We start from the raw sequence: 26,581 nt of genomic DNA on the forward strand, positions 1-26,581 counted from the left end.
AGTTAATGCTTATAAGTTTAGCCAAAATGTTTGCTGCCCAAATTTTAACTGTTAACTATTGGAGACTTGACCGCTACTTCGATCTCGCTGAAGCTGATCGCCGAATCTCTCAACTCCGATTCCACATTTTCCCGGTGACTTCACGGCGAGATCTTTAATCACGTTAATTCAACCTGCACTCCAAATTCTTTCATAGGTATGCCAGTTTTATTTGCTTCAATTATGCACTGTTTTTAAAAAATAAAATAAAAATCGGATTTTCTTTTAATTTTGCGAATGAGATTTTATTTCAGTCAAACTTGTTGAATGTTAGTTGTAGGCTAATTGTGATTTTCCTTTAACCATATTGCTGAATATTTGAATTTGGTGATTCGCTTGATTACTGCGTTTAGTTAAAATACATATGTTTTGGCAATTTATTCAGGTGTTGATGCTAGTATTAGTTTAATTTCTATTAATTGGAATGAATAACTTTGTGAAATAAAAGTTATTAGTAGAAAATGTTGAGACACTATGATTTTTGTACTAGAAGAGAAATTATTGGGTATTAGAATGAAAAGAATGGATATTGAGGGTTCATAGAGCTAACCTCAACTATTCGGGATTCAGACATAGTAGTAGTGGTAATTGTTCTTGTTGTATACTTGGTCTAATATCTTGGATATTGATCAGTGGGACAGTATGAGCGGTGTGATATCTTCCTCTAATCACACCGCTCATACTGTCCCACTGATCAATGCGTTCGAGTGTTTCCCTGTGAGATTTAGCTGCTATAGGCAACTTATGAATTTTCTTCTTCGCAGAGCACCAGCTAAATGAAATGAATGGATCTTTTAGCATCGCCTTCACAGTTAAGCATTCACCCGTGTTCTCTCTATCTCAAAACAATTCATTATTTTCTATGCAAATTAACTGTAATGGGAAAAACTGAAAACAGTTATTTAAAGTGATCGCTCCGCTCCGCCTAAGCTAAAGAGCAATGCAAAACCATCATTTATCGTAGGTGCAGTGATAAGATTTTATAGAGGGCAATGCATTTCAGGTTGGAATCACAAGTAACCACAGATTAGCATGCTGCGGGGAATATTTACTCTTGACTCAAGAAATAAAAACCAAGCTTTGTCAACCAGACCTCCTTAGAAATTATGAGGCGCAAGGTAATACACTTGAAAAGAGAAGGATGTTTTTCTTTGGATGAATTTAAAAGATGAAAATAAAAGAGATAGAATATTAGAAAAGCAAAGCTCTTTGATATATGAGTGATAGGAGTCTTCTCCTTACACTTAAGTATTCTCATCCCCCACTTCTTATTCTGCTCTAATTTTGAGATGACTCCTTTTCTACCTCTGTAATTTCTTCGCTTCTCTTGGTTTGATTTTAGAAGAAGAGAATGTAGAGCGTGGAATGTAGACTCACTAGCACTTATGTGGGTGCTTTGGAGGGAAAGGAACAAATGAACTTTGAAGGGATGGAATATGATCTTGCAAAGATTAAGACATCTCTTTTGTTTTTGATAAGTTTTTAGTGCACCCACGAGATCTCAATTTGTGTAGACGATTGATTGTCTTTTGTAGAAATCCATATTTTGGTGTAGATTCTTTACTTTCTGATGTACTACTTGTATACAGGGTTTCATTACCCCAAAACATCGATGAAATATTACCTTAGCTTTTTTCCCTCTCTTATACTATCTCATGCTATAGTTCTTTTTCTCCTTTTCTTTCTGCTTTCTGCTTTGTTTTCTATTCTCCAATTATTGATTTTATAAATGGATTGCTTGGAAAATAAAAGGCGACTCTTGCTAAAGCTGATTATTTGTAGAGTTACTAAAGTAATCAAATTATGAAATTAAAGATACAAGTAATTCTTTTATGTCTAGTTAATTGAATATTGAAAATAAGTTTTGCAGTTAAAGTTTACTTTGTGTGGAGTGATGTTAAATTTGAGTTGTTGAAATTAATGTTATTACTTTATGTTGATGCTGAGATTAGTGGTGTTAATTGCGATTAGGGGTGGCAAAATGGTTAAAAGAAAACAGTTAACCACCCATATTATCCACTAAAAATGGGTTGGATAATGAATTTTTTAAAAACGGATCAAATATGGATAAGAACCATATTATCAATTTAGAAAATGAATAACCAATGGATGACCAATGGGTCTAACTTTTACATTTGTAAAGCCTCAAATTGGGGGTTACTCAGGTTAGGGAGACTAAGAATTCTCTCAAAAGTGATCATATGCAAGAAGTCATGGATAATATGGTTACCCATATTATCCGCCGGTTAACTCGTTTTTTATCCGTATTAAATATGGGTCGGGTCGGACAATTTATCCGTTTTTTCATTACCCGTTTTCGATCCGAACCATATCCGCCCCGCCCCGTCCGTTTGCCACTCCTAATTGCGATGTTAATGGTTAAGTACAATTTTTTTTTGTTGCTAAAAGAAGACATTTTATTGAAAAGTGAAGGTAGTTATTACAACATGGAACTGAATGAAAAGTTATAGTTCCTTAAGAGTCTTGTTCTAAGTGCGATGAAGTAAAGTTTGGAGGGAGATAAAAGATTACCGAAATCCTGCCTATTTTCATAGGCTAATGTCTATCCTAATCTTGTCAGTAAATCAGCCACACCATTACCCTCTCTGTAGGTGTGGCAAATTTCCAGCATTCGGAGTTCATTCAGCAGCGACCTGCAGTCAGAAAAATATGAGTATTTCTGATTTCCATTATGAATAAGCATACGAATTTTACATACGGAAAATGTCCAAATATGCCCTTGTACTATACGAAATTGAGAACATTTGTCCTTCGTTAATACTTTAGCTCAAATATGCCCTTACCGTCACATAGTTGGTCCATATATGCCCTTAGAGTTACATAGTTGGCCCGTATATGTCCTTTTCGAAACGGAATCCACCCAAACTAATTAGCTCTTTCGTTAATTGTATTAAAGTGTATTACAAACACTATTTCCTTTTTATTAGTACTTTTTTTTCTTTACCTTTCTCTTTTCTTTCTTTTTTTTTCTTTTCTTCTTTTTTTTCCCTCTTTCTTTCTCCCTTATCCGATTTCCTCCATTACTGATGTCTTCTCCATTTTCGTCACCAATTTCACTTGACAAAACTCATGAATTCCAATTAATAAGAAAATTCTCCCATAAGAATATTTTTATAGATCATATGTTTGTCAATTTTTTAATTTTTACTGAACATATATTTAGTTCTAAAAAATTTAACAAAGTAAGATTGAAATAATATTTATGTAACAAAACACCCGAAAAATCCAACAAAACTGAACAATCCAAACCGATATAATTGGTTTGGTTCGGTTTTTAATCAACCCGTTCCATGTACACCCCTAATTTACATAGTTAATAAAAAAAATAGAAAATGTCCTGCTGAAAAAAAGATGAAAAAAGACTAACAACTCAAATTTATAACACTACAACATGAACTCTAGGCTTTTAATCATTAAATTATCTTTCTGGAAACAATTTAAATATTTTGGTCTTTTGAGTATTGTTAAAGGTTGAGATGTTTTTATTATTTTAAAGTTTAAACCATAATTGTTGGAACAATTTAATTTCGTTTATTTGGAGGGCCAGTGAAATTGGAATTTGATTACCTTATGGGAGAATTTTCTTAGTAATTGGAATTCATGAGTTTTGTCAAGTGAAATTGGTGACGAAAATGGAAAAGACATTAGTAATGGAGGAAATCGGATAAGGGAGAAAGAAAAAGGAAAAAAAAGAGAAGAAAGAAAAGAGAAAGGTAAAGAAAAAAAAAATACTAATAAAAAGGAAATAGTGTTTGTAATACACTTTAATACAATTAACGAAAGAGCTAATTAGTTTGAGTGAATTCCGTTTCGAAAAGGGCATATATGGGCCAACTGTGTAACTCTAAGGGTATATATGGACCAACTATATGACGGTAAGGGCATATTTGAGCTAAAGTATTAACGAAGGGTAAATGTGCTCAATTTCGTATAGTACAAGGGCATATTTGGACCTTTGCCCTTTTATATATGCAAGATGCTTTTCTTGTATTTTCTGAAAATTTATGTTTCACTTTGAAGAAGCTTGCCCTTCACTTTTTGCTTAAAGTTCAACGGGTCTTCTCGCTCTTATATGCTTTTAGCTCTTATGTTAATGTGTTATTGTTTAAACAATAGCTTCTTGTTTTTTTTTGGTATACTTTTTTTCCCTTTCCAGTCTTGGGATCTTGGAACACCTGCTCTTTAGCTAATGTACAAGTCTAGTTTTACTTTTTCTGTGACATCTCTGTTTGTTGCTGCTAGTATTTTAACAGGAACAGTTCTTTGAAAACATGGGCACTGAATATCCTAATGGTCCTGCCATTCCCTCGAGGCCTGTTTCTCCCTTTAGTGTTCCACAAAGTTCAACACCCTTTCAATCATCTGGTCCAGTGGTTGGATCCGAAGCTTCTGCATTTCGGCATGCTTCTCCTAGTTCTTCCCAGATTACGTCTCTTTCCTCTGCATCTGGCGCCATGGTTGGAACTGAGGCCTCTGCTTTTAGAACAATGCCATCAGGTATGCCTAATGATGCAGCTAGGCCACCTCCAACATCTCCATCTCCATATGGACCACCAGCTGCTGGGCCTTACCAACGCTTTCCAGCACCACAGTTTTCTTCTACAGCTGGGGTACCTCCACCACGCTCTTCACTTGCAGGCCAACCTGTTTTACAACCACCAGTTAGACCCGTTTCAGGTCCCTTCTCAACATCTCATGTTTCCCTTAATCCCCAAATCCAACCTCCTCATGTTCCTATGGGATTCCCCCCTCAAAGTGCGAGCATGGTGCAACCCGGTCCAGTTGTTCCTCGGTCACCCGTAGATTCCCAGTTTTCTGCTGCCAGGGCGACCATGCATCCATCTTCACCACCAGCAGGTCCAGCTTATCCTGCTGCCAGACCCGGGTTTCAATCTGCTTTTCCAGGGTATATAAGTTATCAAAATACAGCGGGTGCACAGGTTCAACCAAGACAATCTTTAGCCTTTCCTTCTCAGCAAGGTGGTTATGTTCCGACAATGCCAGCAACATCTAGCCCCTATCTTGCCCAACAAGGAGGCTATGCAGCTCCACCATCAGTAGCATCTCAACTGGGTAACTCAAGGGAACAAATGCAGCATCCCGGGTCTACACCTCCTACGGCAGTTATGCAGGGTTTAGAAGAAGATTTCAGTTCCTTCTCTATTGGGTCTGTTCCAGGATCATTTGATCCGGGGCTTGATTCTAAAGTTCTACCAAGGCCATTGGAAGGTGACCTGGAACGGAACACTTTGTCCGAGATGTATCCGATGAACTGTAGTTTAAGATATTTGAGGCTAACGACTAGTGGTATACCAAATTCTCAGTCCTTGGCTTCAAGGTGGCACTTAACTCTTGGAGCAGTTGTTTCTCCTCTTGCTGAAGCTCCTAATGGGGTTTGTATCCATGAAATGTAACAGTTACATATTTGATACTGAAAGCTTTATTTCGTTGTGCAAATCTCTTATTGCTCTATCCGCAAAATTTCTTTATCCAGGAAGAAGTTCCAGTAGTTAATTTTGCCCGAACTGGCATCATACGGTGTAAAAGGTGCCGGATTTATGTAAATCCCTATGTGACGTTTACAGACAGTGGAAGAAAGTGGCGATGTAACTTATGTGCATTGCTTAATGATGGTAAGTATTGTCAACTCCTCAGTATTGATTCTGCTCTTAAATCTCTTCTCTATTACATTTTTTTGAAGCCGTATCATCTGATTTTGGTGTGCTTAAAAGTGCTAATATTGTGTAGCGAAAACAGGTCAAGTCCACCAATATTTTATACTCCCTCCGTTTCAATTTGTTTGAACCTTTTCGGAGTACGAGGGTCAAATTGCCTAATTTCAGTGTGAATTCGGACATAGATTCTTTAAGTTGTTTGAAATAAAATTCACATATTTAGAAACTACATAAAAAGTACTATAAGCCACAATAGTTAACAATTCAAAATATTTAAAAAATATTTGCAAAAAATACGGTCAAAGAAATTTTGTTTGACACTTTGAGTCCCCAGATAGTAATAGGTTCATTCTTTTTGAATCGGAGGGAGTAACATTTCTAAGCGAACTTCTGTTTGTACTTATCGGCTTTCCAATGTTAGGTAGGATGGAAGGAGTGGGGAGTGAAAGAGAGTGAGAGAGAAGTGGGGTTAATGGGAATGAAGCGTCACACCCTTCTACACTTATGACTTTGTGTACATGGGATTATGGGAATGCAAGGGTTGCAATGTCGCAAGATGACCTTGATTAAGTAACTGTAGATACTCTCAGATCTATGGAGCGAATTCAGAGATAAATTTAAAACTAGTTAAACTAAGAGGCTTTTTTTTCATGATGTTGCCTTACATATTCTAAGTAGGCCTTTTCCCTTATTTGCATCTTTTGTTAGTCTTTCTTCAGCTTTTCACTCACCTTTTATTGAAAATGCTGCTAATAATATTTTAAAACTCAACCAATGCCCTCTCTCTATTTGTGACTGCTGAAGTTGTCATGGCCTGATATGGTTAATTTGTTAGGTTAACATCTCAGTGTATGTTCATATTGATGTTCCATTCCATGTCAAACCTTCCAGCTGGGTAGCAGTTGTGTTTTTATTTATATTTTTAAACTTGCAGATTTCTCTCTTTGCTACCGTAACATATATACGAGTAGATTCACTTGTCCTATTTTGAGGTGCATTGGCTCATCATTCTCTTTATGTCCAGTTCCTGGCGAATATTTTGCCTATTTGGATGCCAGTGGCAGAAGAATCGATTTGGATCAAAGGCCTGAACTTACCAAGGGGAGCGTGGAGTTCATTGCTCCCACTGATTACATGGTCCGGCCTCCAATGCCTCCACTTTACTTTTTCCTCATCGATGTATCTGTATCTGCTGTGAAGAGTGGAATGCTCGAGGTATGCATTTGTGTTGTAGTTATCAAGCTTTGCAATTTGCATCTAACTGAAAAGCATGTCAATCCAGACTTTAATTTACTTATGACAACTTATCCTCCTTGTATACATTTTGCTCACTAACTGATGCTCCTCATATTGTCCATTTTTTGATAGGACCTCTACTTTGCCCATTATAATACCCAATAAATATTGGAATGCTTTCCCGGAAGCAGAGGAAAATATGAACCTGAAACCATATAGGTTTAGTCACAGGGCCTTCTCTATTCTTTTCTTGGTTAATTAATTTTTGCTTAATTTTCAATGCCTAGTTATTCTTGAGGTCAGCTAATTCTTACACTTTTCTTTTCTAAATTTTTTGGGGTAGGGTTGGCCCTTTGAATAACTGGGTTGGGGAAGGTAGAAGAGGAAAGGCCTTTGGTGGGATTAGAACCCTATACCTAAGTACTTATTAAAAAAAAGGAAGAACCCTATACCTAGGTGAGGCAAAGTGGTGTTGTAACTGCAAGGCTTGAATCTCAATCTCTACAAATTTCTCTTTGATAGGCTACTGGATGCAATTTCTCCAGGTTAAACCATTAAAGCTTCATAGACATATTTACTTTATTCTCTTTCTTTCTTTTTTTTTGGGTAAGAAAAGGTGGGCATGAACCCTTGAAAACAACAACCTATGCATACAACTATATAAGAGACTCCTATGGAGTCTTGAATCTGCCAGAAGCCTAAGCCATAGGAGGTTCAGCAAGAAATTGGACACCAGGGCCGAAATAGTAAGCGAAGTGAGACTGTAAATCTACTGAGAACTGAGAAGCTTGTTTCTCAATGAACATGAGAGATCAAAATTTGATCAAAGGAACTCATGGCTTGAACAATACTATGGATGAGACCAAAAAGCGACGCATTGAGAGCACACTTCTACTTTAGTCTCTTTCTTTACCAGTTTACAAATCTTTTTCAGGTTGTATCACAAACGATCAAGAGTTGTTTGGACAATTTGCCTGGCTTTCCCAGAACACAGATCGGGTTTATAACTTATGACAGTACATTACACTTTTATAATATGAAGGCAAGTGATTTGATGTGGGCGTACTTTTAATATCCTTCTAGTGTATAAATTATAAGGTTCTTTTGCTCTTCTGCCAGTCATCCTTGACTCAGCCACAAATGATCGTCATGTCAGATCTGGACGATGTATTTATTCCGTTGCCAGATGATCTCCTTGTCAATTTGTCGGAATCAAGAACTGTGGTAGATGCATTTTTAGATAGCTTGCCTTCAATGTTCCAGGAGAATGTAAATGTGGAATCAGCTTTTGGTCCAGCTCTTAAAGCAGCCTTCATGGTTATGGTGCGTGGACTTCTTTCTACCATCTCTGTACATGATTTGTTGATTGAGTTATGTCCTTGGTATCAGAGAAGTTTGCTGTCCAAATTTAGTCAATCGTAAAATCACCTTTTTTGCCATATGTTGACTCCACACTGACTAATCTTGCTTCTCTGCTTCCAGAGTCAACTTGGTGGTAAATTGCTGATCTTTCAGCACACTCTTCCATCATTAGGTGTTGGCCGCTTAAGACTGCGAGGAGATGATCTTCGTGTTTATGGAACTGACAAGGAGCATACATTGAGAACTCCAGAAGATCCTTTCTATAAACAGATGGCTGCCGATTTCACCAAGTATCAAGTAGCAGTTAATGTATACGGTTTCAGCGACAAATATACTGATATAGCTACATTAGGTAGTTGATCTTTCACTGTAACAACATATTGATATATCTATATTACGTAATTGAACGTCCACTATAACTAACATCTAAAAAACTAGAATGGAAAAGCAAAACTTCTTACGGCCTGCCTTCTATGATGTCGTCCAACTAGCTTTCTTTCTCGACTTGTCTCTACTTGTTTGATTGATATTTCTGTGTCGTTGCCTAGAACTCAGATATACCATCTATTCCAGACACAAACAGTTTAATAATTTTAAGATACGAATCATTAGTTTTTGCGCCTTATGATTTTCCAAATGTTTAAATTCACTTGCCGATGTATGTGAGGCCTTTTAATTAGCCAAACTAAATCTGGTCTCTATAAAGAGACCTCAAAGAGATGTTCGGCGCAGAAGGCTGATTTGGCAACCGCCTTGATAATTTCAATAAACTGTGCTTTTACTTTTAAGTTTTATATAAGTGTAAGTAGCTCTGAATGTTATTAGTGCATATGCGCCGCAAGCGGGCTTAGATGAGGAGGTTAAAAGAAACTTCTGGGAGGGGCCGGACGAGATGGTGCGTGGTGTGCCGCTTGCGGAGAAGTTATTCGTAGGAGGGGATTTCAATGGGCATATAGGGTCGTCTGCTGCTGATGGATATGGCGAGGTGCATGGTGGCTTCGGCTTTGGGGATAGGAACGGAGGAGGTATCTCACTGTTGGATTTTGCTAGAGCTTTTGAGTTGGTGATCGCGAACTCTAGTTTTCCGAAGAGGGAGGAGCATTTGGTTACTTTCCGGAGTACGGTGGCTAAGACTCAGATTGATTACCTTCTCCTCAGGAGATGTGATAGGCGGCTGTGTGTGGATTGCAAGGTTATCCCGAGTGAGACTCTCGCGACACAACATAGGCTCTTGGTGATGGACGTCGGTATATTATTAAGGAGGAAGAAGAGGTTTGTCCAGGGTCAATTGAGGATCAGGTGGGGAGCCTTGACGAGGGATAAAGCTCAGGAGTTGGAGGGGAGGTTGATGGCTATGGGCGCCTGGAGGAGTAGCAGGGACGCTAGCGAGATGTGGACAGCTACGGCGGACTGTATAAGAAAGGCAGCGAGAGAGGTGCTAGGGGTCTCGAAGGGTTACTATGGCTGGCACCAAGGCGACTGGTGGTGGAATGATGTGGTACAAGGTAAAGTGGAAGCAAAGAAAGCAGCGTATCTTAGGTTAGTGAAGAGCACAAACGAGGAAAAGAGGAGAGTGAATAGAGGAAGATATATGGAAGCCAGGAAGGAGGCGAAGTTAGCGGTCACGGAGGCTAAGGATGCAGCGTTTGGTCGTCTGTACGAGGAGTTGGGGGACAAAGGAGGGGAGAAGAAGCTATTTCGGCTGGCCAAGGCTAGAGAGTGGAAGGCTCGTGATCTGGATCAAGTGAGGTGCATCAAGGACGAGGAAGGCAGAGTATTGACGAAAGATGCCTAGATTAAGCGGAGATGGCATGATCACTTCTATCGGCTTATGAATGAAGACGGGGACAAAGACATTGTACTAGGGGAATTGGGTCACTCTGGGAGTCACCAAGACTTTAGGTATTGTAGGCGTATTAAGGTTGAGGAGGTCGTAGGAGCTATGCGCAAGATGAGTAGGGGCCAAGCGACTGGGCCAGACGAAATTTCGGTGGAATTGTGGAGGTGTGTGGGTAGAGCAGGCTTGAAATGGTTGACTGCGCTATTTAATGTTATATTCAGGACGAAGAGTATGCCAGATGAATGGAGGTGGAGTACGATGATACCGCTGTTCAAGAACAAAGGTGACATCCAGAATTGTAACAACTATAGGGGCATCAAGTTACTAAGTCATACCATGAAAGTTTTGGAGAGGGTGGTGGAAGGAAGGGTGAGGAGGGCAGCCGGGTCGGTCCACTGCAGAAGCTGTCCACCTTATTAGGAGGTTGGTGGAATAGTACAGGGATAGGAAAAAGGATTTGCACATGGTGTTTATTGACCTAGAGAAAGCGTATGACAAGGTTCCTAGGGAGGTTCTTTGGAGATGACTGGACGGGAAAGGTGTGCCGGTAGCTTACATTAGGGTATTAAAGAACATGTATGAGGGAGCTAAGATTCGGGTTTGGACTGTGGGAGGTGACTCGGAGCACTTTCCTGTTGTTATGGGGTTGCACCAAGGGTCTGCGCTCAGCCCGTTCTTATTTGCCCTAGTGATGGATGCGCTAACACACCATATTCAAGGGGAGGTGCCATGGTGTATGTTGTTCGCTGATGATATAGTACTGATTGATGAGACGCGAAGCGGCGTTAATGAGAGGCTCGAGATTTGGAGACAGACCCTTGAGGTTAAGGTTTTAAGTTGAGGACTAAGACAGAATATCTGGAGTGTAAGTTCAGCGATGAGTCGGGAGAAGCGGACATGGATGTGAGGCTTGACTCTCAAGTCATCCCTAAGAGAGGGAGTTTCAAGTACCTTGGATCAATTATTCACGGGGATGGGGAGATAGACGAGGATGTCACGCACCGTATAAGAGTGGGGTGGATGAAATGGAGGTTAGCATCTGGAGTCCTGTGTGACAAGAAAGTGCCACCGAAACTCAAAGGCAAGTTCTATAGAGCGGTGGTTAGACCGACCATGTTGTATGGAGCTAAGTGTTGGGCAACCAAGAATTCCCATACCCAGAAGATGAAAGTGGCAGAAATGAGGATGTTGAGGTGGATGTGCGGACACACTAGGCTGGATAAGATTAGGAATGTAGATATTCGGGAGAAGGTGGGCGTGGCTCCCATGGACGACAAAATGCGGGAAACGAGACTTAGATGGTTCGGGCACGTACGGAGGAAAAGCATAGATGCCCCGGTTAGGAGGTGTGAGACGTTAGTATTGGCAGGTACGAGGAGAGATAGAGGACGACCTAAGAAGTATTGGGGTGAGGTGATCAGGCAAGACATGGCGCGACTTCAGATCTCCGAGGACAGGGTTCTGGATAGGAAGGGGTGGAGGTCGAGCATTAGGGTTGTAGGTAGGGTTGTTCCGGGGGCGGGGCTGGCCTGTTGTTGTTTCGCTGTGGGTTGTTAGTGGTTTATGTAGTTTCCTACTATTTTCTATAGTAGTATTGTTGTTTATAGTTATTGCTTTTACATCTATTTTTCTATTTCTTACGATGCTGTTAATATTTTTTTATCTTCTATTGCTGTCACTGATCTATTGTCTATTGTTTATTTTTCTTCTTCTCGAGCCGAGGCTCTTTCGGAAACAGCCTCTCTACCCCTCTGGGGTAGGGGTAAGGTCTGCGTACACTCTACCCTCCCCATACCCCACTTGTGGGATTATACTGGGTTGTTGTTGTTGTTATAAGTGTAAGTAGCAAGACAATATCTCTATAATAAAGACATCGTAAAAAAGCTTCGGTGTTTAAATGTCATGTCGTACTTTTTAGTTTACTGAAACCTCTCCTGTTTCTGTGATTGGTTTAGCTTCATTAACTTCTTTGACAATAACTTACATCTCTGTAATTTGTAGTCTTTGATACTCTTTTGTTTGATGTGACCCTTTATGAGATATTGGCATATATTGATTTCCAATTACGTTGTCTAGGGACTCTTGCGAAGTATACAGGTGGTCAGGTATATTACTATCCAGGTTTCCAAGCTGCTGTTCACAAAGATAAATTACGTCATGAGTTAGCCAGAGATCTTACAAGGGAGACTGCTTGGGAGTCTGTCATGCGTATAAGATGTGGAAAAGGTTATCTTATTATAGTACTCCACCAACTAGACACACAGGTTCCATCATTGGACACTAAGGTGTTCTTTCCTTGTGCTTTCAGGTGTTCGTTCCACTACGTATCATGGGAACTTCATGCTGAGATCTACTGATCTAATGGCACTTCCAGCTGTTGACTGTGATAAAGCATATGCGATGCAGTTATCGCTTGAGGAGACACTGCTTACATCCCAGACGGTCTATTTCCAAGTAGCCCTATTGTATCCTTTAGCATAATAACAGCTTCTGCATCATTCTTCAGAGAATTTGAACCCAATTCTAGATTTCCTGTTAGCACTCTTTTATTTTTATTTTTATAAAAAAAAGATATATAAATAGTGAAAGCATTCTTTTCCTACATCTTGTATATGTTTTAGAAAACAAAGTAACTTGCCTTAAGAGAATTTATCTTTCCTCTTGGTTCCATGAAACAATTCTTAGTAAATAAAAAAGATACACTTCATCTTCTGGAGAAAGGCGCATTAGGGTGCACACAACAGCAGCACCTGTGGTCTCAGACTTAGGAGAAATGTATCGCCTGGCTGATACGGGTGCCATTGTTTCTCTTTTTACGAGGCTGGGTACAATAAGCTAATATTTTCCTGCATTTGGTTCTTTGACTTTAATACCTGTGTTTTTAGTAGTTTTAAGTGTCTAATGTATGAGGTTATCTTATCTGCAGCTATTGAGAAAGCTCTGGCCTCTAAATTGGAGGAGGCTCGAAGTTTTATTCAACTCAGGATTGTGAAAGCTCTTAGAGAATATCGAGATCTCCATGCTGTCCAACACCGCCTAGGAGGAAGGATGATATATCCAGAATCTTTAAAGTGCTTGCCCTTGTATGGATTAGCATTATGTAAATCGATAGCCTTCCGTGATGGGCATGCTGATGCTCGGCTTGATGAACGCTGCACTGCTGGATATACCATGATGGCTTTGCCTGTTAAAACATTGTTGAAACTTCTTTATTCTCAGTTGATTCGTGTAGATGAATACCTTCTAAAGGTATGTTTCTGTATACCCTTTTGCATTATATCTAGTCATATTTAAGAATTTCTAAAACCTAATCTGCATCACCTTTTTCCAGAAACCATCTTTGGCTGAGGATTCTATAGACATATGGAATGGACTTCCACTTGCTGCAGGGAGTTTAGATCCTCAAGGTCTCTATCTCTATGATGATGGTTTTCGGTTTGTCTTGTGGTTCGGTAGGATGCTTTCACCTGATATACTTAACAATTTGCTTGGGGAAAACTTTGCTGCTGACTTCTCTAAGGTAAATTTATTGACCACCATAGCTGTTGAAAATGTTGAAGTTCTTCTATCTAATTGTTATAATACTAAGGATGAGTTTGATGGCTGAAAGAAAAAGGGCTGCATTTGTTTTAACAAAACATTCTTTGACCATGTAAAACATCGTTTTTTTGTCTTCATTATACCATGTTGGCAAGGTTCCTCATAGTACAGAATGAACCAAAAAGCAAGCTTTGCGAATTTCTATCCAACTCCCACTGGCAACTTCAATTTTAATTTTGGTAGGTTAAATGTTAGAATCTGGGCAACTTTCTAATAACTGATTAAAGTATAAATTGTTGAAAATGAAAAAAATATTCTGTCTATTTGTTTTAGTGGTTTCATCTGTGAAGCCCATCTAGTGAACGCATCTGCATCTGCGGATGCTGTTCTTCTATTTACATATGGCCATATTCTCTTTCTGTTTCTTTATTAGCATTAGTCTTCATTTTTCTCTATCCTAACAAACAACTAGGACAGCAACTCTTGTTGTTCTAATGCTCCCAGGCACGAGTCCCTAGGAAAGAGTCATAAACACTTTCCGGCGAGTGTGTCTACTGTCTGATGTTAGTTTGTGTTTAGACCAACTTAGTTTTTTCTTCAATCATTCCTTAGTGATTGTGTTAAAAACTTAGTTCTCTTTTAATCATGGAAAACAGAATCTATTTTAACGCTGGTGGCAAGTCTTTTGATATTACAGAAAATAAAGATAGAGCAGAGGTTTGGTATGAATGGGTGGAGAGGAAGTCAAATTTCATGAGAAAGATGACTTTGAGTTGGAAGGTTATGCTGTGGTTATGTAAGCTTATGCATATTGCTTCAGATGGGAAAGGGAATGAGTTCAGGAGATGGAGGACCCGGGATCATGTCTTCAGTTTTTACTGTGCCAAGAAGTTCAATGACCATGGCAGGTTCATAAGTGTGGTTGCAGTGCAAGGGGTACGTAGAGCAGTTATTATCCATCCAGAAGTTTCATTCAATGCAGGGTGGAAGGTACTTGCTTTAAAGATAGAAAGGTTCATTAATAGGGAGCCTCCAGCTACACAGAGACAACCTACTGTAGTTCCAGTTGCGAATCTTTAGTACAGAGGTGCTTTCAGGTCCGACAAGTGGGAAGCAAAAGGAGCCTCTACATCATCGTCGGAGAACCGGTCGACAGTACAACGCATAGTGATGAATGGTCCAGTTATAGGTGATGAAGACGTGTTGAGCAGGTGTGTGATCGGGAGCTTCGCAATCAGCAACGAGTTGCCTACTCTTTCTGATATCCGGAGATGGACTAGCAACAAATGGAATGCAATTCCGGGGGTCCAGATGTATGAGTTACATGGGCCAAAATTCTTATTTGAGTTTCCTTCCAGAAAATTAGCTGAACACACTGGGAATGGAGTTGGAGAAATAATTTAATGAGTCTTGAGTGGTGGTCTCCGGTTGCAGAGTGTTTCCCGGCCACTGCCAATCTCGAGTGGGTGTGGAGAAGAGTATTGGGATTACCACTCCATCTATGGTCACAAAGAATTTTCAAGGAGATCGGTGATAGATGTGGTGGTTGGATTGAAACAGAGGAAGAAACTTCTCTGCGTAACCATCTTAAATGGGCTCGTCTGAAAGTTAAGGGCCCAGTAGCAGCAGTTCCCAGTAGCATTGAGGTAGAAAAAAATGGAATTATCTTCACAATTCCGATTTGGTGTGAGGCGCCGGTGATATGGAAATCTTTTTCAGAGGTTTCGACGGTGAACAGAGGAGACACAAACAGTAACTATGACGTAGGGGTTAAAAGGGGTGATGGGATGGGTCACGTGACTAAGGGTAACTGCAGTTTGAATTTGAATCATGGCCCAGTGGATAAGGAGGTGCCAGCTGGGAAGTATTCAACTGGGCCACAGGGTATGGGCCAAGGGGTTTTTCTAATTTCTGGGCCCAATTGTGGGTCATTAACGAGTCCAGATCTGGGAATTAAAAATAGATTTTCGGTTCTGGGTTCTTTTAATAAGCCCGACCCGATGGAAACAGAGTTATTAGGGAACATTAGCACAAGGGAATCGCTTTCTATGATTGCACTGTTGGAGAGAGAAGAACAGATCTGCAACACAGAATCAACAGAACTAATGAACGTGCAAAGGTTTGAGGAAGTGGTTAGAACAACATGTCCTGAAAGAGAAACTACTCCCTTTTCATCTCTTATTTCTGTCACAAACAAACTGCAAGATGTAGTAGTACATGAGGAACCAACAGAAGTAATGAACATGCAAGGTGGGGAGCAGGTGGTTGGAGCAACTTGCTCTCACAGAGAAATTATTCCATTTTCTTCTTTCTTCAGGAATAAACCAATTGATGGATGAAGAAGACCACGAGACATTATCCGTCATCCGTGGATGATGCAGAACCTCTAGATGTGCAATTTATCGAGGCAGAGATGGAGGCTTCTTTGTGGGTTCATAAAAACGTTCTAAAATTGAGCAAGACACGGGGTAAATTTTCAGGGCTGTGAAAGGGAAGCTCTATCACTGTTTCTCAAAATTGATAGGCGTAGACAAGAGTTGAAGGAAGCGTCAACAATGAAGACGTGCACGACTCCAAAAAGGAAAAAAAGGAGTTTGGAGGTTCAGAATTTGGTGTTCAATATGAATTTTCCGGAGTCAAGCTCTAGGAATAGGGGGAAATCTATTAGCAATGTGTATCAATGAAGGTCAATATTATCTCTTGGAATGTTAGGGGATTAAATTGTGTCAACAAAAGAAGAGTGGTGAAGCTACTAATTGAGAATTGGAAGGCAGACATTTATTGTCTTCAAGAATCCAAGCTTGAAGGGGATGTACAGGAGTATGTGAAACAGATATGGGGTTATAGATAGGTAAAATTTGGGTATCTAGAGGCTAGCGGTACAAGGGAGGGCATTTTGGTATTATGGGATAGCAGAGTATGGAGGGGGGAAGTAGTCAATGTTGGGAGCTACTCCATAACCTGTAGTTTCTTTTCTATATATCAAAATTTCTCGTGGCATTTGTCTGGGGTATATAGGCCTCATTGTAGAATAGAAAGGGAGAATGTTTGGTGGGAGTTAGCTGCTTCTAGGAGAGTTTTTGAAGGGCCTTGGGTTATTTGTGGGGATTTTAACATTACAAGATTTATTGAGGAATGGAGGGGGTGTAAGAGAATCTCAAGAGCTATGAGAGAGTTCATTAATTTTGTAGAGGATTTAGAGCTTATTGATCCACCACTTGTAGGGGGAATTTACACATGGAGTAGGGGAGTTAATTCTCGTATAGCTTCGAGATTGGATAGGTTTCTGTTCTTTGCTGACTGGGATGAAAACTTTAGGAATATCAAACAAGTTATTCTTCCAAAAGTTTCCTCAGATCATGCTCCTATTTCTCTGCAATGTGGGGTTTGGGAGAACACAAAATCATATTTTAAGTTTGAAAATTGGTGGTTGGGGACAGAGGGGTTCATGGATAAAATAGCTTCCTGGTGGGTTTCTTTCGAAGTATAGGGCAGACCTGATTTTGTTCTAGCAAAAAAACTCAGGTTGTTGAAAGATAAGCTGAAAGAATGGAGGACAAGTCAAGGGGGAAATTTGGAGCTTTTGAAAACTATCTGTTTGAACAAAATTCTTGTACTAGATGTGGTTCAAGAATTCAGGTATCTTTATGAAGATGAGTTGGTGCAAAAGGCTAGCCTATTCATGGAGTTGGAAGAGATTGCCAAAAATGAGGAGTTAATTTGGAGGCAGAAATCAAGAGTTCAATGGTTAAAACAAAGGGATCGAAATACTAAATATTTTCAGAGGATTGCAAATGCCCATGAAGGTTCAACAACATTGACAAATTAATGAGATACAAGTGGATGATATGGAAGTTATAAAGGGTGAGATCTTAGCCTTTTATCAGCACTTATACACTGAATCTGAAGCATGTAGGCTAGAGTTCAATTCTCCAGATTGTCCTAGAATTAGTGAGGCAGAGGAGCAATGGCTACAGAGGGAGTTTGAAGAGCAAGAAATCATTGAGGGATTGAAGGCTTGTGCATTATTCAATGCTGGGATGTGGTGAAAGAAGATTTGATGAATATTTTTCAGGTTCTGTTTTTCGACCAACAGCAGAGGCAGTAGAGTTTCTTTTTAGGCTCTGTTTTTTTGCTCTGTTTTTTCAGTTATAGACTTATAGAGTACAATGTCCTCTTTGTCCGCCCGAGGTTAGGGAGGAAGTAAAAGCATTTGTTGAGAAGAAAAATGTGACAAAAACTCAAATGAATTATGAAGCATCGGTGAATCTAATTGATGAAGATGATGAATGGATGAAGATGATAAAATTGGACCTCCGCCCCTCCCCCCCCCAAAAAAAAAAAAACTCAAAAGATATCTTCAAATAGTTCTAGTTGGTCATCCACGGCACGTACGGTGACAAAATGTCCTCTCAATCTTTATTTCTCAGCAAAACAACAAAAAAAGGGAAAATGTGATTCTAGTTCATGTTTAGAAGCCAAAAAGATTTTGAGGGATCGCGCCGTAAGTGCCTTTGTAGCATGGATGTACGATGTGTTAACTACAAAATTTTTGATAAATTCATTGAGGCCGTAGGACAATATGGCCCAGGAATGAAGCCTCCTATCTATCATGAAGTTAGAGTAACTCATCTTAAAAAAGAGGTGAAGAAGATAGATAAAATTATTGAAGAGCATAAAGTGGAATGGAACAAGTTTGGATGTTCCATTATGATGGATAAATGGACAGCACAGAATGGGAAAATGATCATAAATTTGTTGGTGAACTCTCCAAGAGGGAGTGTTTTTCTTGAATCTTACGATGCTAGCAACTCTTTTACGGATGGAAGCAAAATGTACAACTTGTTTAGAAAGACTATTGATAAAATTGGAAAGGAAAATGTTGTACAAGTTGTTACCGATAATGCTAGTGAGAATGTTAGTGCAGGTAAGATGATGGAAGCTATGTATCCACACATTTATTAGACTCCATGTGCTGCCTATCAACTTGATGTTTGGTGACATATTCAAGGAAAACCCATATGCTTCAGGTAACTTTAATATAGTTATCTTTAAAGCTTTAACTTTATTTATACTTATGTCCTATTAAGTATTAACTATAAAATTGTTATTGTTACTTTTCCAGTTTTCACTAAGGCCGTCAAGATATATTCTTACATCAGTCAGAGACCGTTGTTGAATTTGATGAGGAAATTCACAAATGAAAGAAATTTGGTGAGACCGGCTAAGACTAGATTTGCAACGACTTTCTTAACTTTGCATAGTTTTTACTTGCAAAAGAAAAACTTGTGAAAGCTAGTTCTTTCAAATGAATGGAAAGATAATAGATATGCAAAGGAAGCTGCGGGGAAAGAAACTGCCAAAGTTCTTATTTCTCCATCATTCTGGAATGACATCGTTCGGGCTCTTAAAGTTGGTGGTCCTTTGATTAGGGTGCTTCGTATGGTGGATGGAGAGAGAACCACCAACGGGCTATCTTTATGAAGCTATGAATAGAGTCAAAGAGACTATTGAAACGTCATTTGAGGGAGATGTTAGGAAATATGAGAAAGTTTTTGAGATTATTGATAGCAGGTGGTCGAATCAACTCCATCGACCTTTGTATGCAACATGCCATCTTCTGAACCCGGAATTATTTTACAAGAACACTAGAGATGACACTTTGGATTCAGAGGTGGGGGTTGGATACCATTAATGTCTTGAGAAGTTGGTCCCCGATTCAGCGATGGTAGATCAAATAGGGGAGGAGTTTGGTAGGTACTCACAAACAGATAGCCTATTTGGTTTACAGGCGGCCATTAAAGCAAGTGACATGAGGTCGCGAGGTAACTAACTTTAATATAGATATCCTTATAGCTTTAATTTAATTTTTTTGATTTATACTTATTAACTTTTAAAATATTTTTCTATAGTTGAATGGTGGATGCAATTTGGACATCAAACTCCAAACTTGCAAAAGTTTGCCATCAAAGTATTAAGCCTAACTTGTAGTGCATCTGGATGCGAGAGAAATTGGAGCGTATTTGAGCATGTAAGAAGCATATTTATTGTATTAATATATTTTATATTGTATTATTATTATTAGTATCTATTAATTAATCTAAACAATTTATGCGCAAATTCACTCCAAAAAAGGAATAGGCTTGAGCTATCGCGTCTCAGTGATCTAGTGTATATTAAATACAATAGAACGTTGAGGCGACGTTATGAAGCTTGCGATACCAGTGATCCAATTTTGTTGGATAACATTGACGAGGCAAATAAATGGTTAACTGGAGCCCCCCAAAATCATGAAGATGAACAAGTGTACATAGGAGATGATCTTGATTGGGGTACTGTTTCTATGGCGGCCGGAGTAGAGGAGAATATCTATGGTCTTAGAGGGAGTTCTTCAAGTTCAAATTACAAGGGAAAGGGAGTAGCAAGTTCAAGCCGGTCCCTAATTGATGAAGACTCCGAGGATGAAGAAGATGATAGCCAATATAATGCTACCATTCATGAAGTTCTAGAATTTGAAAATCTTGAAGAAGAATAGATGTTGCTTGTTTTAGACTTTAGTTTATGAATCTACTATGACTATCTATTAAGTTTTTAATTTTTGAATTGATATATTTATTAATATATTATTGTTATTAAGTTTAGTTTTATATATATATATATATATATATATATATATATATATATATATATATATATAATATTTTATGTTTTTGTATAAATTGTCGCTTCACATAAAAAAGGCGAGCGCTTCGCTGCACGCCTCTCGCCTCAGTGAAGCGGGCCCTCGTCGCTATTTGTCGCCGCACGCTGTCCATAACACTAGGCTAAGGCAAGGGGACCCTTTGTCTCCATTCCTTTTTATAATTGTAATGAAAGGTCTGAATGGTATGATTAAGAAGGCAAACCAGGAGAGGTGGATAAGGGGTTTCAAAGTAGTGAATAATGTCAGTAGCAATCTGGAGATTACTCTTTTGCTTTATGCCGATGATTCTTTGGTGTTCTGTGATGCTAATGAAGAGCAAGTTAGACATCTGAGGTTGATCTTATCTGTCTTTGAAGCTGTCTCAGGGTTACATGTCAACTGGAGTAAGTCACAGGTGTACACAGTTAATGAGGTCACCAACATTCAAAGATTGACAGGGGTGCTAGGTTATCAAGTGGGAAATCTCCCAACAACATATTTGGGGATGCCCTTAGGAGCAAAAAATAGATCTCTAGAGTTATGGAATGAGGTACTGGAGAGGTTTGAAAAGAAACTTGCTATATGGAAAGGTAATTATATCTCTTTGGGAGGGAGGATTACTTTAGTCAATAGTGTGCTAGATGCTTTTCCTACTTACATGATGTCTCTTTTCCCACTTCCTGTTAAAGTTGAGAAAAGGGTGGATGCTTTAAGGAGGAAATTCATATGGCAAGTGAATAAGGAGAAAAAGGCCTACAATTTGGTAAAATGGAGCACTTTGCTTAAAAGTAAGAGGGATAGAGGTTTGGGAATTAGAAATTTGAGACAACATAACAAGAGTTTGCTTATGAAGTGGCTATGGAGATTTTCTCTGGAAGATCAAGCTTTATGGAGGAAGGTTATCCGTGAAAAATATGGGGCAGATGGAAGGTGGTGTACAGCAGGAGCTTCAGGATCCTATGGTGTAAGTGTATGGAACTAAATCAGAAATTTATGGCCAGGACTTATTAGCAATGTCAGTATCAAAGTGGGGAATGACAATAAAACTTCTGGAATGATGATTGGATTGGTAATGGACCTTTTAAAGAGGCTTTTCCAGATTTGTTCACTATAGTGCAGCAACCCCAAGCTACTGTGGCTGAGGTATAGAGTATACGGGGATGGAATGTTACGTTTGGAAGGTTCCTCAATGACTTGGAGGTTACGAGACTGATTGAATTCTACAAAATGTTGGATGGTTTTAAGGGCACCACAGAAGTAGAGGATAGGCTTATATGGGAAAGAAACAGCGGAGGAATATATACTGTAAAGTCAGCATATGGAATTTTGAATAGTTCTGGCCACATGAACAATGGGACATGGCACTGGAAGCACATCTGGAAGGTGAAAATCCCTTTTAAAGTGGCTTGCTTTTGTTGGCCTGTCGTCAAAGAGGCTGTTCTAACTCATGACTGTTTAATGAGGAGAGGAATGCTTATGTGTTCCAAATGTTTCTTGGAAAAGAGATTGAAACAAATAGTCACCTCTTTTTACATTGCAAAGTAACTAGTAGGCTGTGGTATCTTTTCATGAGTATGAAAGGTGTGAAATGGGCAAATACCTAGGACAATTGCAGAAATGTTAGCTTGCTGGAATGACCAAGGTATTCTACTGAGGCAGAAGCATTGGCGGAGACAATTTGGTTGGAGAGAAATTCAAGGTGCTTTGAAGATAGAGCTAACACTGAACAGAAGATCAAGACGAATTGTATATTTTTGTTTCACTTTTGGTGTAAAGAAGCTCTGGTGGAGGATGTAGAGTATATGGTGGATATTATTGGGTCTTTGTAACTATCACAAGTTTGGGTTTGCATTTTGTTATTTTTCGGGGGTCTTGTAACTATCTGTAACCTATAGTTATAGCATAATCTTTATGCTAAAGGTTTTTCTACTTATTTTATAAAACTTGTTACCTTCTCAAAAATAAAAAAAACAACTAGAGTGTCATCCTTTCTTTATTAGTTTCAGATTAGTATTCCAGGTCCTATTACTTATATCCTTGTAGTTTCTCTTCTATAATCCGTAGATTTGGATTTATTGTAAATTTCACTGGATAAACTCTATTGAATGTTGAAGAATTTCTTTGGACGATGCATCCAGGAATTGATAATCGATGATCTAGCTACCATATTTGGCATATTCTAACAGTTAACATTTCTCTTGATAAATTCCCCATAAATGAAAATAAAGAACCAAAACGTCAAGTTCTTATGGAGATGGATCTTATATATCCCTTGGGGAACTTACTTTTGTGTTAACTGATGTCTATTAACAGAAATATGTTGCTTACTTAGAATTTGTAAATCCTTGTTTGTTGTTGTGCTTATAGAAAATCTGAGTTTGGCTTCTTAATAGCTTTAACATAGCTTGACAACCTGGGTTATTTAAACCGAATGGCCTCTCTTATTTGTCTTTTTCTTTAATGGCCTTCATTTTGTCGATAATTTGAGATAAATCTTGCAATCTGCTTATCAAGTATTCTCTAATGTGGTTATTCTTCTTTGTCATTGAGAACCAGGTTTGTCTTCGAGAACTAGATAATGAAATGTCAAGAAAATTGTTGGGCTTGCTTAACAAGTACAGGGAAAGTGACAGATCATATTATCAATTAAGTTATCTTGTGAGACAAGGTGAACAGCCTAGAGAAGGATACTTCCTGCTTGCAAATCTAATTGAGGATGCAGTTGCTGGTGCAAATGGTTATCTTGATTGGATTATGCAACTTCACCGGCAAGTCCAGCAAAATGCATAATTTAAGGTAATAACAAGGGGCCATTTGCTAGTATTTTATGTGTTCTTGGAAATGACATCTGAACAGATTGCTCACTCTATGTTAATCTAAGTGAACCAACACTTGCATGTTGCATTTTCAGTTTCTTATACCTCTATGTTCCGTAGGGTTCTACCAAAAATTTGATAGAGTTTGGTAGTTCCTAATTCTGATCCATCAACACTTGAAAGCTATCACCAACAATCTAGTAAGCCAGCTCCGTCGCATCTTAACTAGGATCATTACATAATATGACGTGTCTGTCATAGACCAATAGTCTTGAAAAAAGAAAGTGCTCTCTTCTTTATTTATTTATTTATTTATTTTCATGTTTGTGTTCAGACTCCACTTGTGGGCAGTGTTGTGAAGAGCGTGAAGCGAGGAAAAGCGACAATCTCCTTTTCGCTTAAAGCGTGAAGCGAGAAGCGAAGCGCTCGGTTTTTTGAAGTGAAGCGGAATTAAGAAAAATATTAAAATAAATACTGCATAGACAACACATGTTACACATGTAACTGCATACAACACATGCAACTGCCAATACTAAAACAATTGGCAGTGAGACTAAGAACAAAAGATGAAAAACTGAAGGAAAAAAAAAAATTGGCAGCATTTCGCTGCAGTTTTAAGGACTGAAACGAAAATAAGAAGAAGAAGAGAATGAGAAAAAGAACTGAAGGGGAAAAATATTTGGCAGCATTTCGCTGCTATTTTAAGCACTGAAGAAGAAGAAACCTGGGCTTGAAAATTGAAACCCTAGTCGCTTCTTGCTCTGCTGCTCGCTGATGCCAGCGCTTCCGTCGCTTCTCGCTTTTTTGGCAAAAGCGGACGCTTCAACCTACCTGCTACGCTTCACCCTACAGAAGCGACACAGTGGCCGTCTCGCTTCGCTTCACGCTTAAAGCGCTGAAGCGAGCGCTTTTCACAACACTGCTTGTGGGATTCCACTCAGTTTTTTTGTTGTGTTCAAATGCACTAGGTCAAGAAATATGAAAGGCGCTCTACTGAATGGAGGTAACTTTTATAAAAGGGTGATATAGATATATGCACATAGAAACATCTTGAGTTCTGCTAACTACAAGGGAATATCCTTTTGGTCTGTGTCATGCGGTGCTAGTGTTATTTGTTGATTTCTCCTGCATCAGAAAGCACAAATTGACATTCTATAGTTTTCTGTCTCCTGTCCCTTTTCCCTTGTTATATTTCAGTTTTAGTTGCATTACATTTAATGTCATCTTTAGGAGTTTTTGATCAATATTGTCCCTTATCTTTGAGGGTAGGTCTATTTTGGTCCCTCAAATATAACCCTGAGCATATTTAGTCCCTTAAGTATGCTAAAGTGGAGCACCTTTAGTCTCACTGACACAATATGTTCAAAAACTAACGGTGTTACCTAACTCTCTGATTCATGAAGCAAATCTTCTGCTCTGAAGCAAAACGTTTACTCTCCTTTTATTGGATAACACAAATTATCACTTTAATTCCTCATTTTTAGATAACGTCTTTTAAAATTTTGACCTTGAAAATATCCCCTTCTGTGCCAGTTTTCAATGAAAAAATGACACTGTATAGCCGTTGTAAAAATAATAGCTGAAAAAATATATAAAATTTGTATATTTTTTTGTATATATATACATTTAAAAATTTCGGTTGATTTTTCCAAAAAGAAAAGTTAAAATTCGAAAAAAATAGAGCTGTCAAGATCACTTATGGGCATATTATTGAAGCAAACGAATAACCTGGTTGTATTATCACTTTTAGCCCGTGCCTGAAACTATTTACATCTGATAGCGGAAAAAGTATTTAAAATTTGTATAATTTTTGTATATTAACATACAAAATGTATATATATATATATATACAAAAAATATACAAATTTTTCCATCTCAAAAACATATACAAATTTTATACATTTTTTCGGCTATTATTTTTACAACGGCTATACAATGTCATTTTTTCTCATTGAAAACTGGCACAGAAGGGGATATTTTCAAGGTCAAAATTTTAGAAGACATTATCTAAAAATGAGTAATTAAAGTGATAATTTGCGTTAACTAATAAAAAGGTGAGCAGAAGCAAGCTTCATGAATCAGAGTTGGGTAACACCGTTAGTTTTTGAACACATTGTGCTTAAGGGACTAAATATGCCCAGGACTATATTTGAGAGACCAAAATAGACCTACCCTCAAAGATAAGGGACAATATTGGCCAAAAACTCTCATCTTTAGAGTGGTAGTAGTTTGAGCTCTTTATTTTGTGGCTGCTTTTGGTGTTTATTGCACAAGTATAATGTGGAAAATGAAGAGCAACATAGGTAAAGTACTTAAGAACAGGATAGATAAAATACTTCTAACTGCATATTTAAAACTGTACAGTTTACTTCCTATGACGGGGATTTCAGAGAATTAACAAACTTGTTCATCTTTTTCATTTCTAACGAAATAACTTAATGCGGTAACTTATGGAGAGTGAACCTTATTATAACTTTTACTTGGTTTTTCATTAATTGATGAGGTGTTATGACCTATTTTTACATGCCAATTATTAAACATTATATCTAGTGATTCTATGAAGTACAAGTTACTAAATAACAAGCCAATAAGGTTGAATTGACATTTACTGCTTTCAGTTTGACATGAATGACGAATAACTTCTTCGTACACAGTTTCTTATGTGCTTGCAAGTTGCACCATCAATTCCTGGTTACTTTTCTGGTTGCAGATCCTCAATTTTATCAGTATTCTTTATTTCCAGTTTTCTTGGTCCGCTGAGCTGTTGTTCTCCGAGGACATTAGAAGTGATCATTATATATGGTCTGCCGGATGAGCTAAAGCTTTCATGTAAGAAACTCTGCTATTAGTATGCCTTGACACTGCTGATTGCTTCATTTACCTGATTTATGATGTAACATTAACTCGATGAACTACTAGAGCTTGCTTCTCAAGTTGGAATCATTTCGAAAATATGCCTGGACCTGAGGACCCGTGTTGGAGCATTTTCGAAATATTGGAAGAAGGGAGACCCCATTTCCTAGCTCTACTGCCTGAGCATGAAGGTCTTTTAATTTGTTGGTTTCTTGGTCCAGAATATTATTAAATTGAACATTTGTGGAGTTGGTCGTCTTTCCTTTTCTTTTTGGGTGGGATAGAACGTGAGTTTGCATGCGTTCCTGGGACCTTTTTACTTAGATGTAGGTAGGTATGAGGTTTTGTACATCGCATCTTAGTTGGGGTAACCCAAGATTTTCCTGCCCAGGAACAATTTTGTATTTGCTTAAGCGAGTAGCGCCAGGAAACTTCTGTAAGGAAGAACACGTTACGATATTCAAAATGCCATGAAATTTGTTTATTATTTTGGGTTATACTTGCTGGAATGAGGATT

General features: G+C 38.5%; 1 protein-coding gene across 12 annotated transcripts; it reads left to right on the forward strand.

The window, feature by feature from the left end:
* Nucleotides 1–26,551, forward strand: LOC104119579 (protein transport protein SEC24 A-like). 12 transcript variants are annotated; one of them, XR_004503267.2, is made up of 17 exons: nucleotides 1–196; nucleotides 804–850; nucleotides 4,314–5,453; nucleotides 5,555–5,693; nucleotides 6,760–6,950; nucleotides 7,906–8,013; nucleotides 8,091–8,294; nucleotides 8,454–8,685; nucleotides 12,250–12,399; nucleotides 12,482–12,638; nucleotides 12,871–12,998; nucleotides 13,100–13,422; nucleotides 13,505–13,693; nucleotides 18,641–18,743; nucleotides 18,839–19,538; nucleotides 19,626–19,744; nucleotides 22,952–23,178. XR_004503267.2 is itself a non-coding variant. In XM_018778812.3 (16 exons), exons 4-15 carry the CDS (start codon nucleotides 4,332–4,334, stop codon nucleotides 23,183–23,185), a joined length of 3,177 nt encoding a protein of 1,058 aa, XP_018634328.1. In that variant the 5' UTR covers nucleotides 2–196; nucleotides 804–850; nucleotides 1,043–1,157; nucleotides 4,303–4,331; the 3' UTR covers nucleotides 23,186–23,191; nucleotides 25,922–26,551. The 12 variants fall into 12 exon arrangements, 9 of the variants coding, with proteins under 9 accessions (XP_018634328.1, XP_033508270.1, XP_070052313.1 ...); XR_004503265.2 differs by lacking the exons at nucleotides 18,641–18,743; nucleotides 18,839–19,538; nucleotides 19,626–19,744 and adding exons at nucleotides 25,922–26,040; nucleotides 26,131–26,551 and having other exon boundaries at nucleotides 2–196; nucleotides 22,952–23,191; XR_004503266.2 differs by lacking the exons at nucleotides 18,641–18,743; nucleotides 18,839–19,538; nucleotides 19,626–19,744 and adding exons at nucleotides 25,955–26,040; nucleotides 26,131–26,551 and having other exon boundaries at nucleotides 2–196; nucleotides 22,952–23,191.
* Nucleotides 26,552–26,581: the final 30 nt, after the last annotated feature.

Source organism: Nicotiana tomentosiformis, chromosome 2, assembly GCF_000390325.3.
Source record: "Nicotiana tomentosiformis chromosome 2, ASM39032v3, whole genome shotgun sequence".
In the NCBI taxonomy this organism is placed as follows: domain Eukaryota; kingdom Viridiplantae; phylum Streptophyta; class Magnoliopsida; order Solanales; family Solanaceae; genus Nicotiana; species Nicotiana tomentosiformis.

Bases quoted from the DNA above. Each gene is read 5' to 3' on its own strand.
- LOC104119579 (XM_033652377.2), top strand. From the start codon at position 821: ATGAATGGATCTTTTAGCATCGCCTTCACA. The intron at 851-4,313 runs GTTAAGCATTCA...GTATTTTAACAG, and splicing joins CTTTTAGCATCGCCTTCACA to GAACAGTTCTTTGAAAACAT. The intron at 12,639-12,870 runs GTATCCTTTAGC...TAAATAAAAAAG, and splicing joins TATTTCCAAGTAGCCCTATT to ATACACTTCATCTTCTGGAG.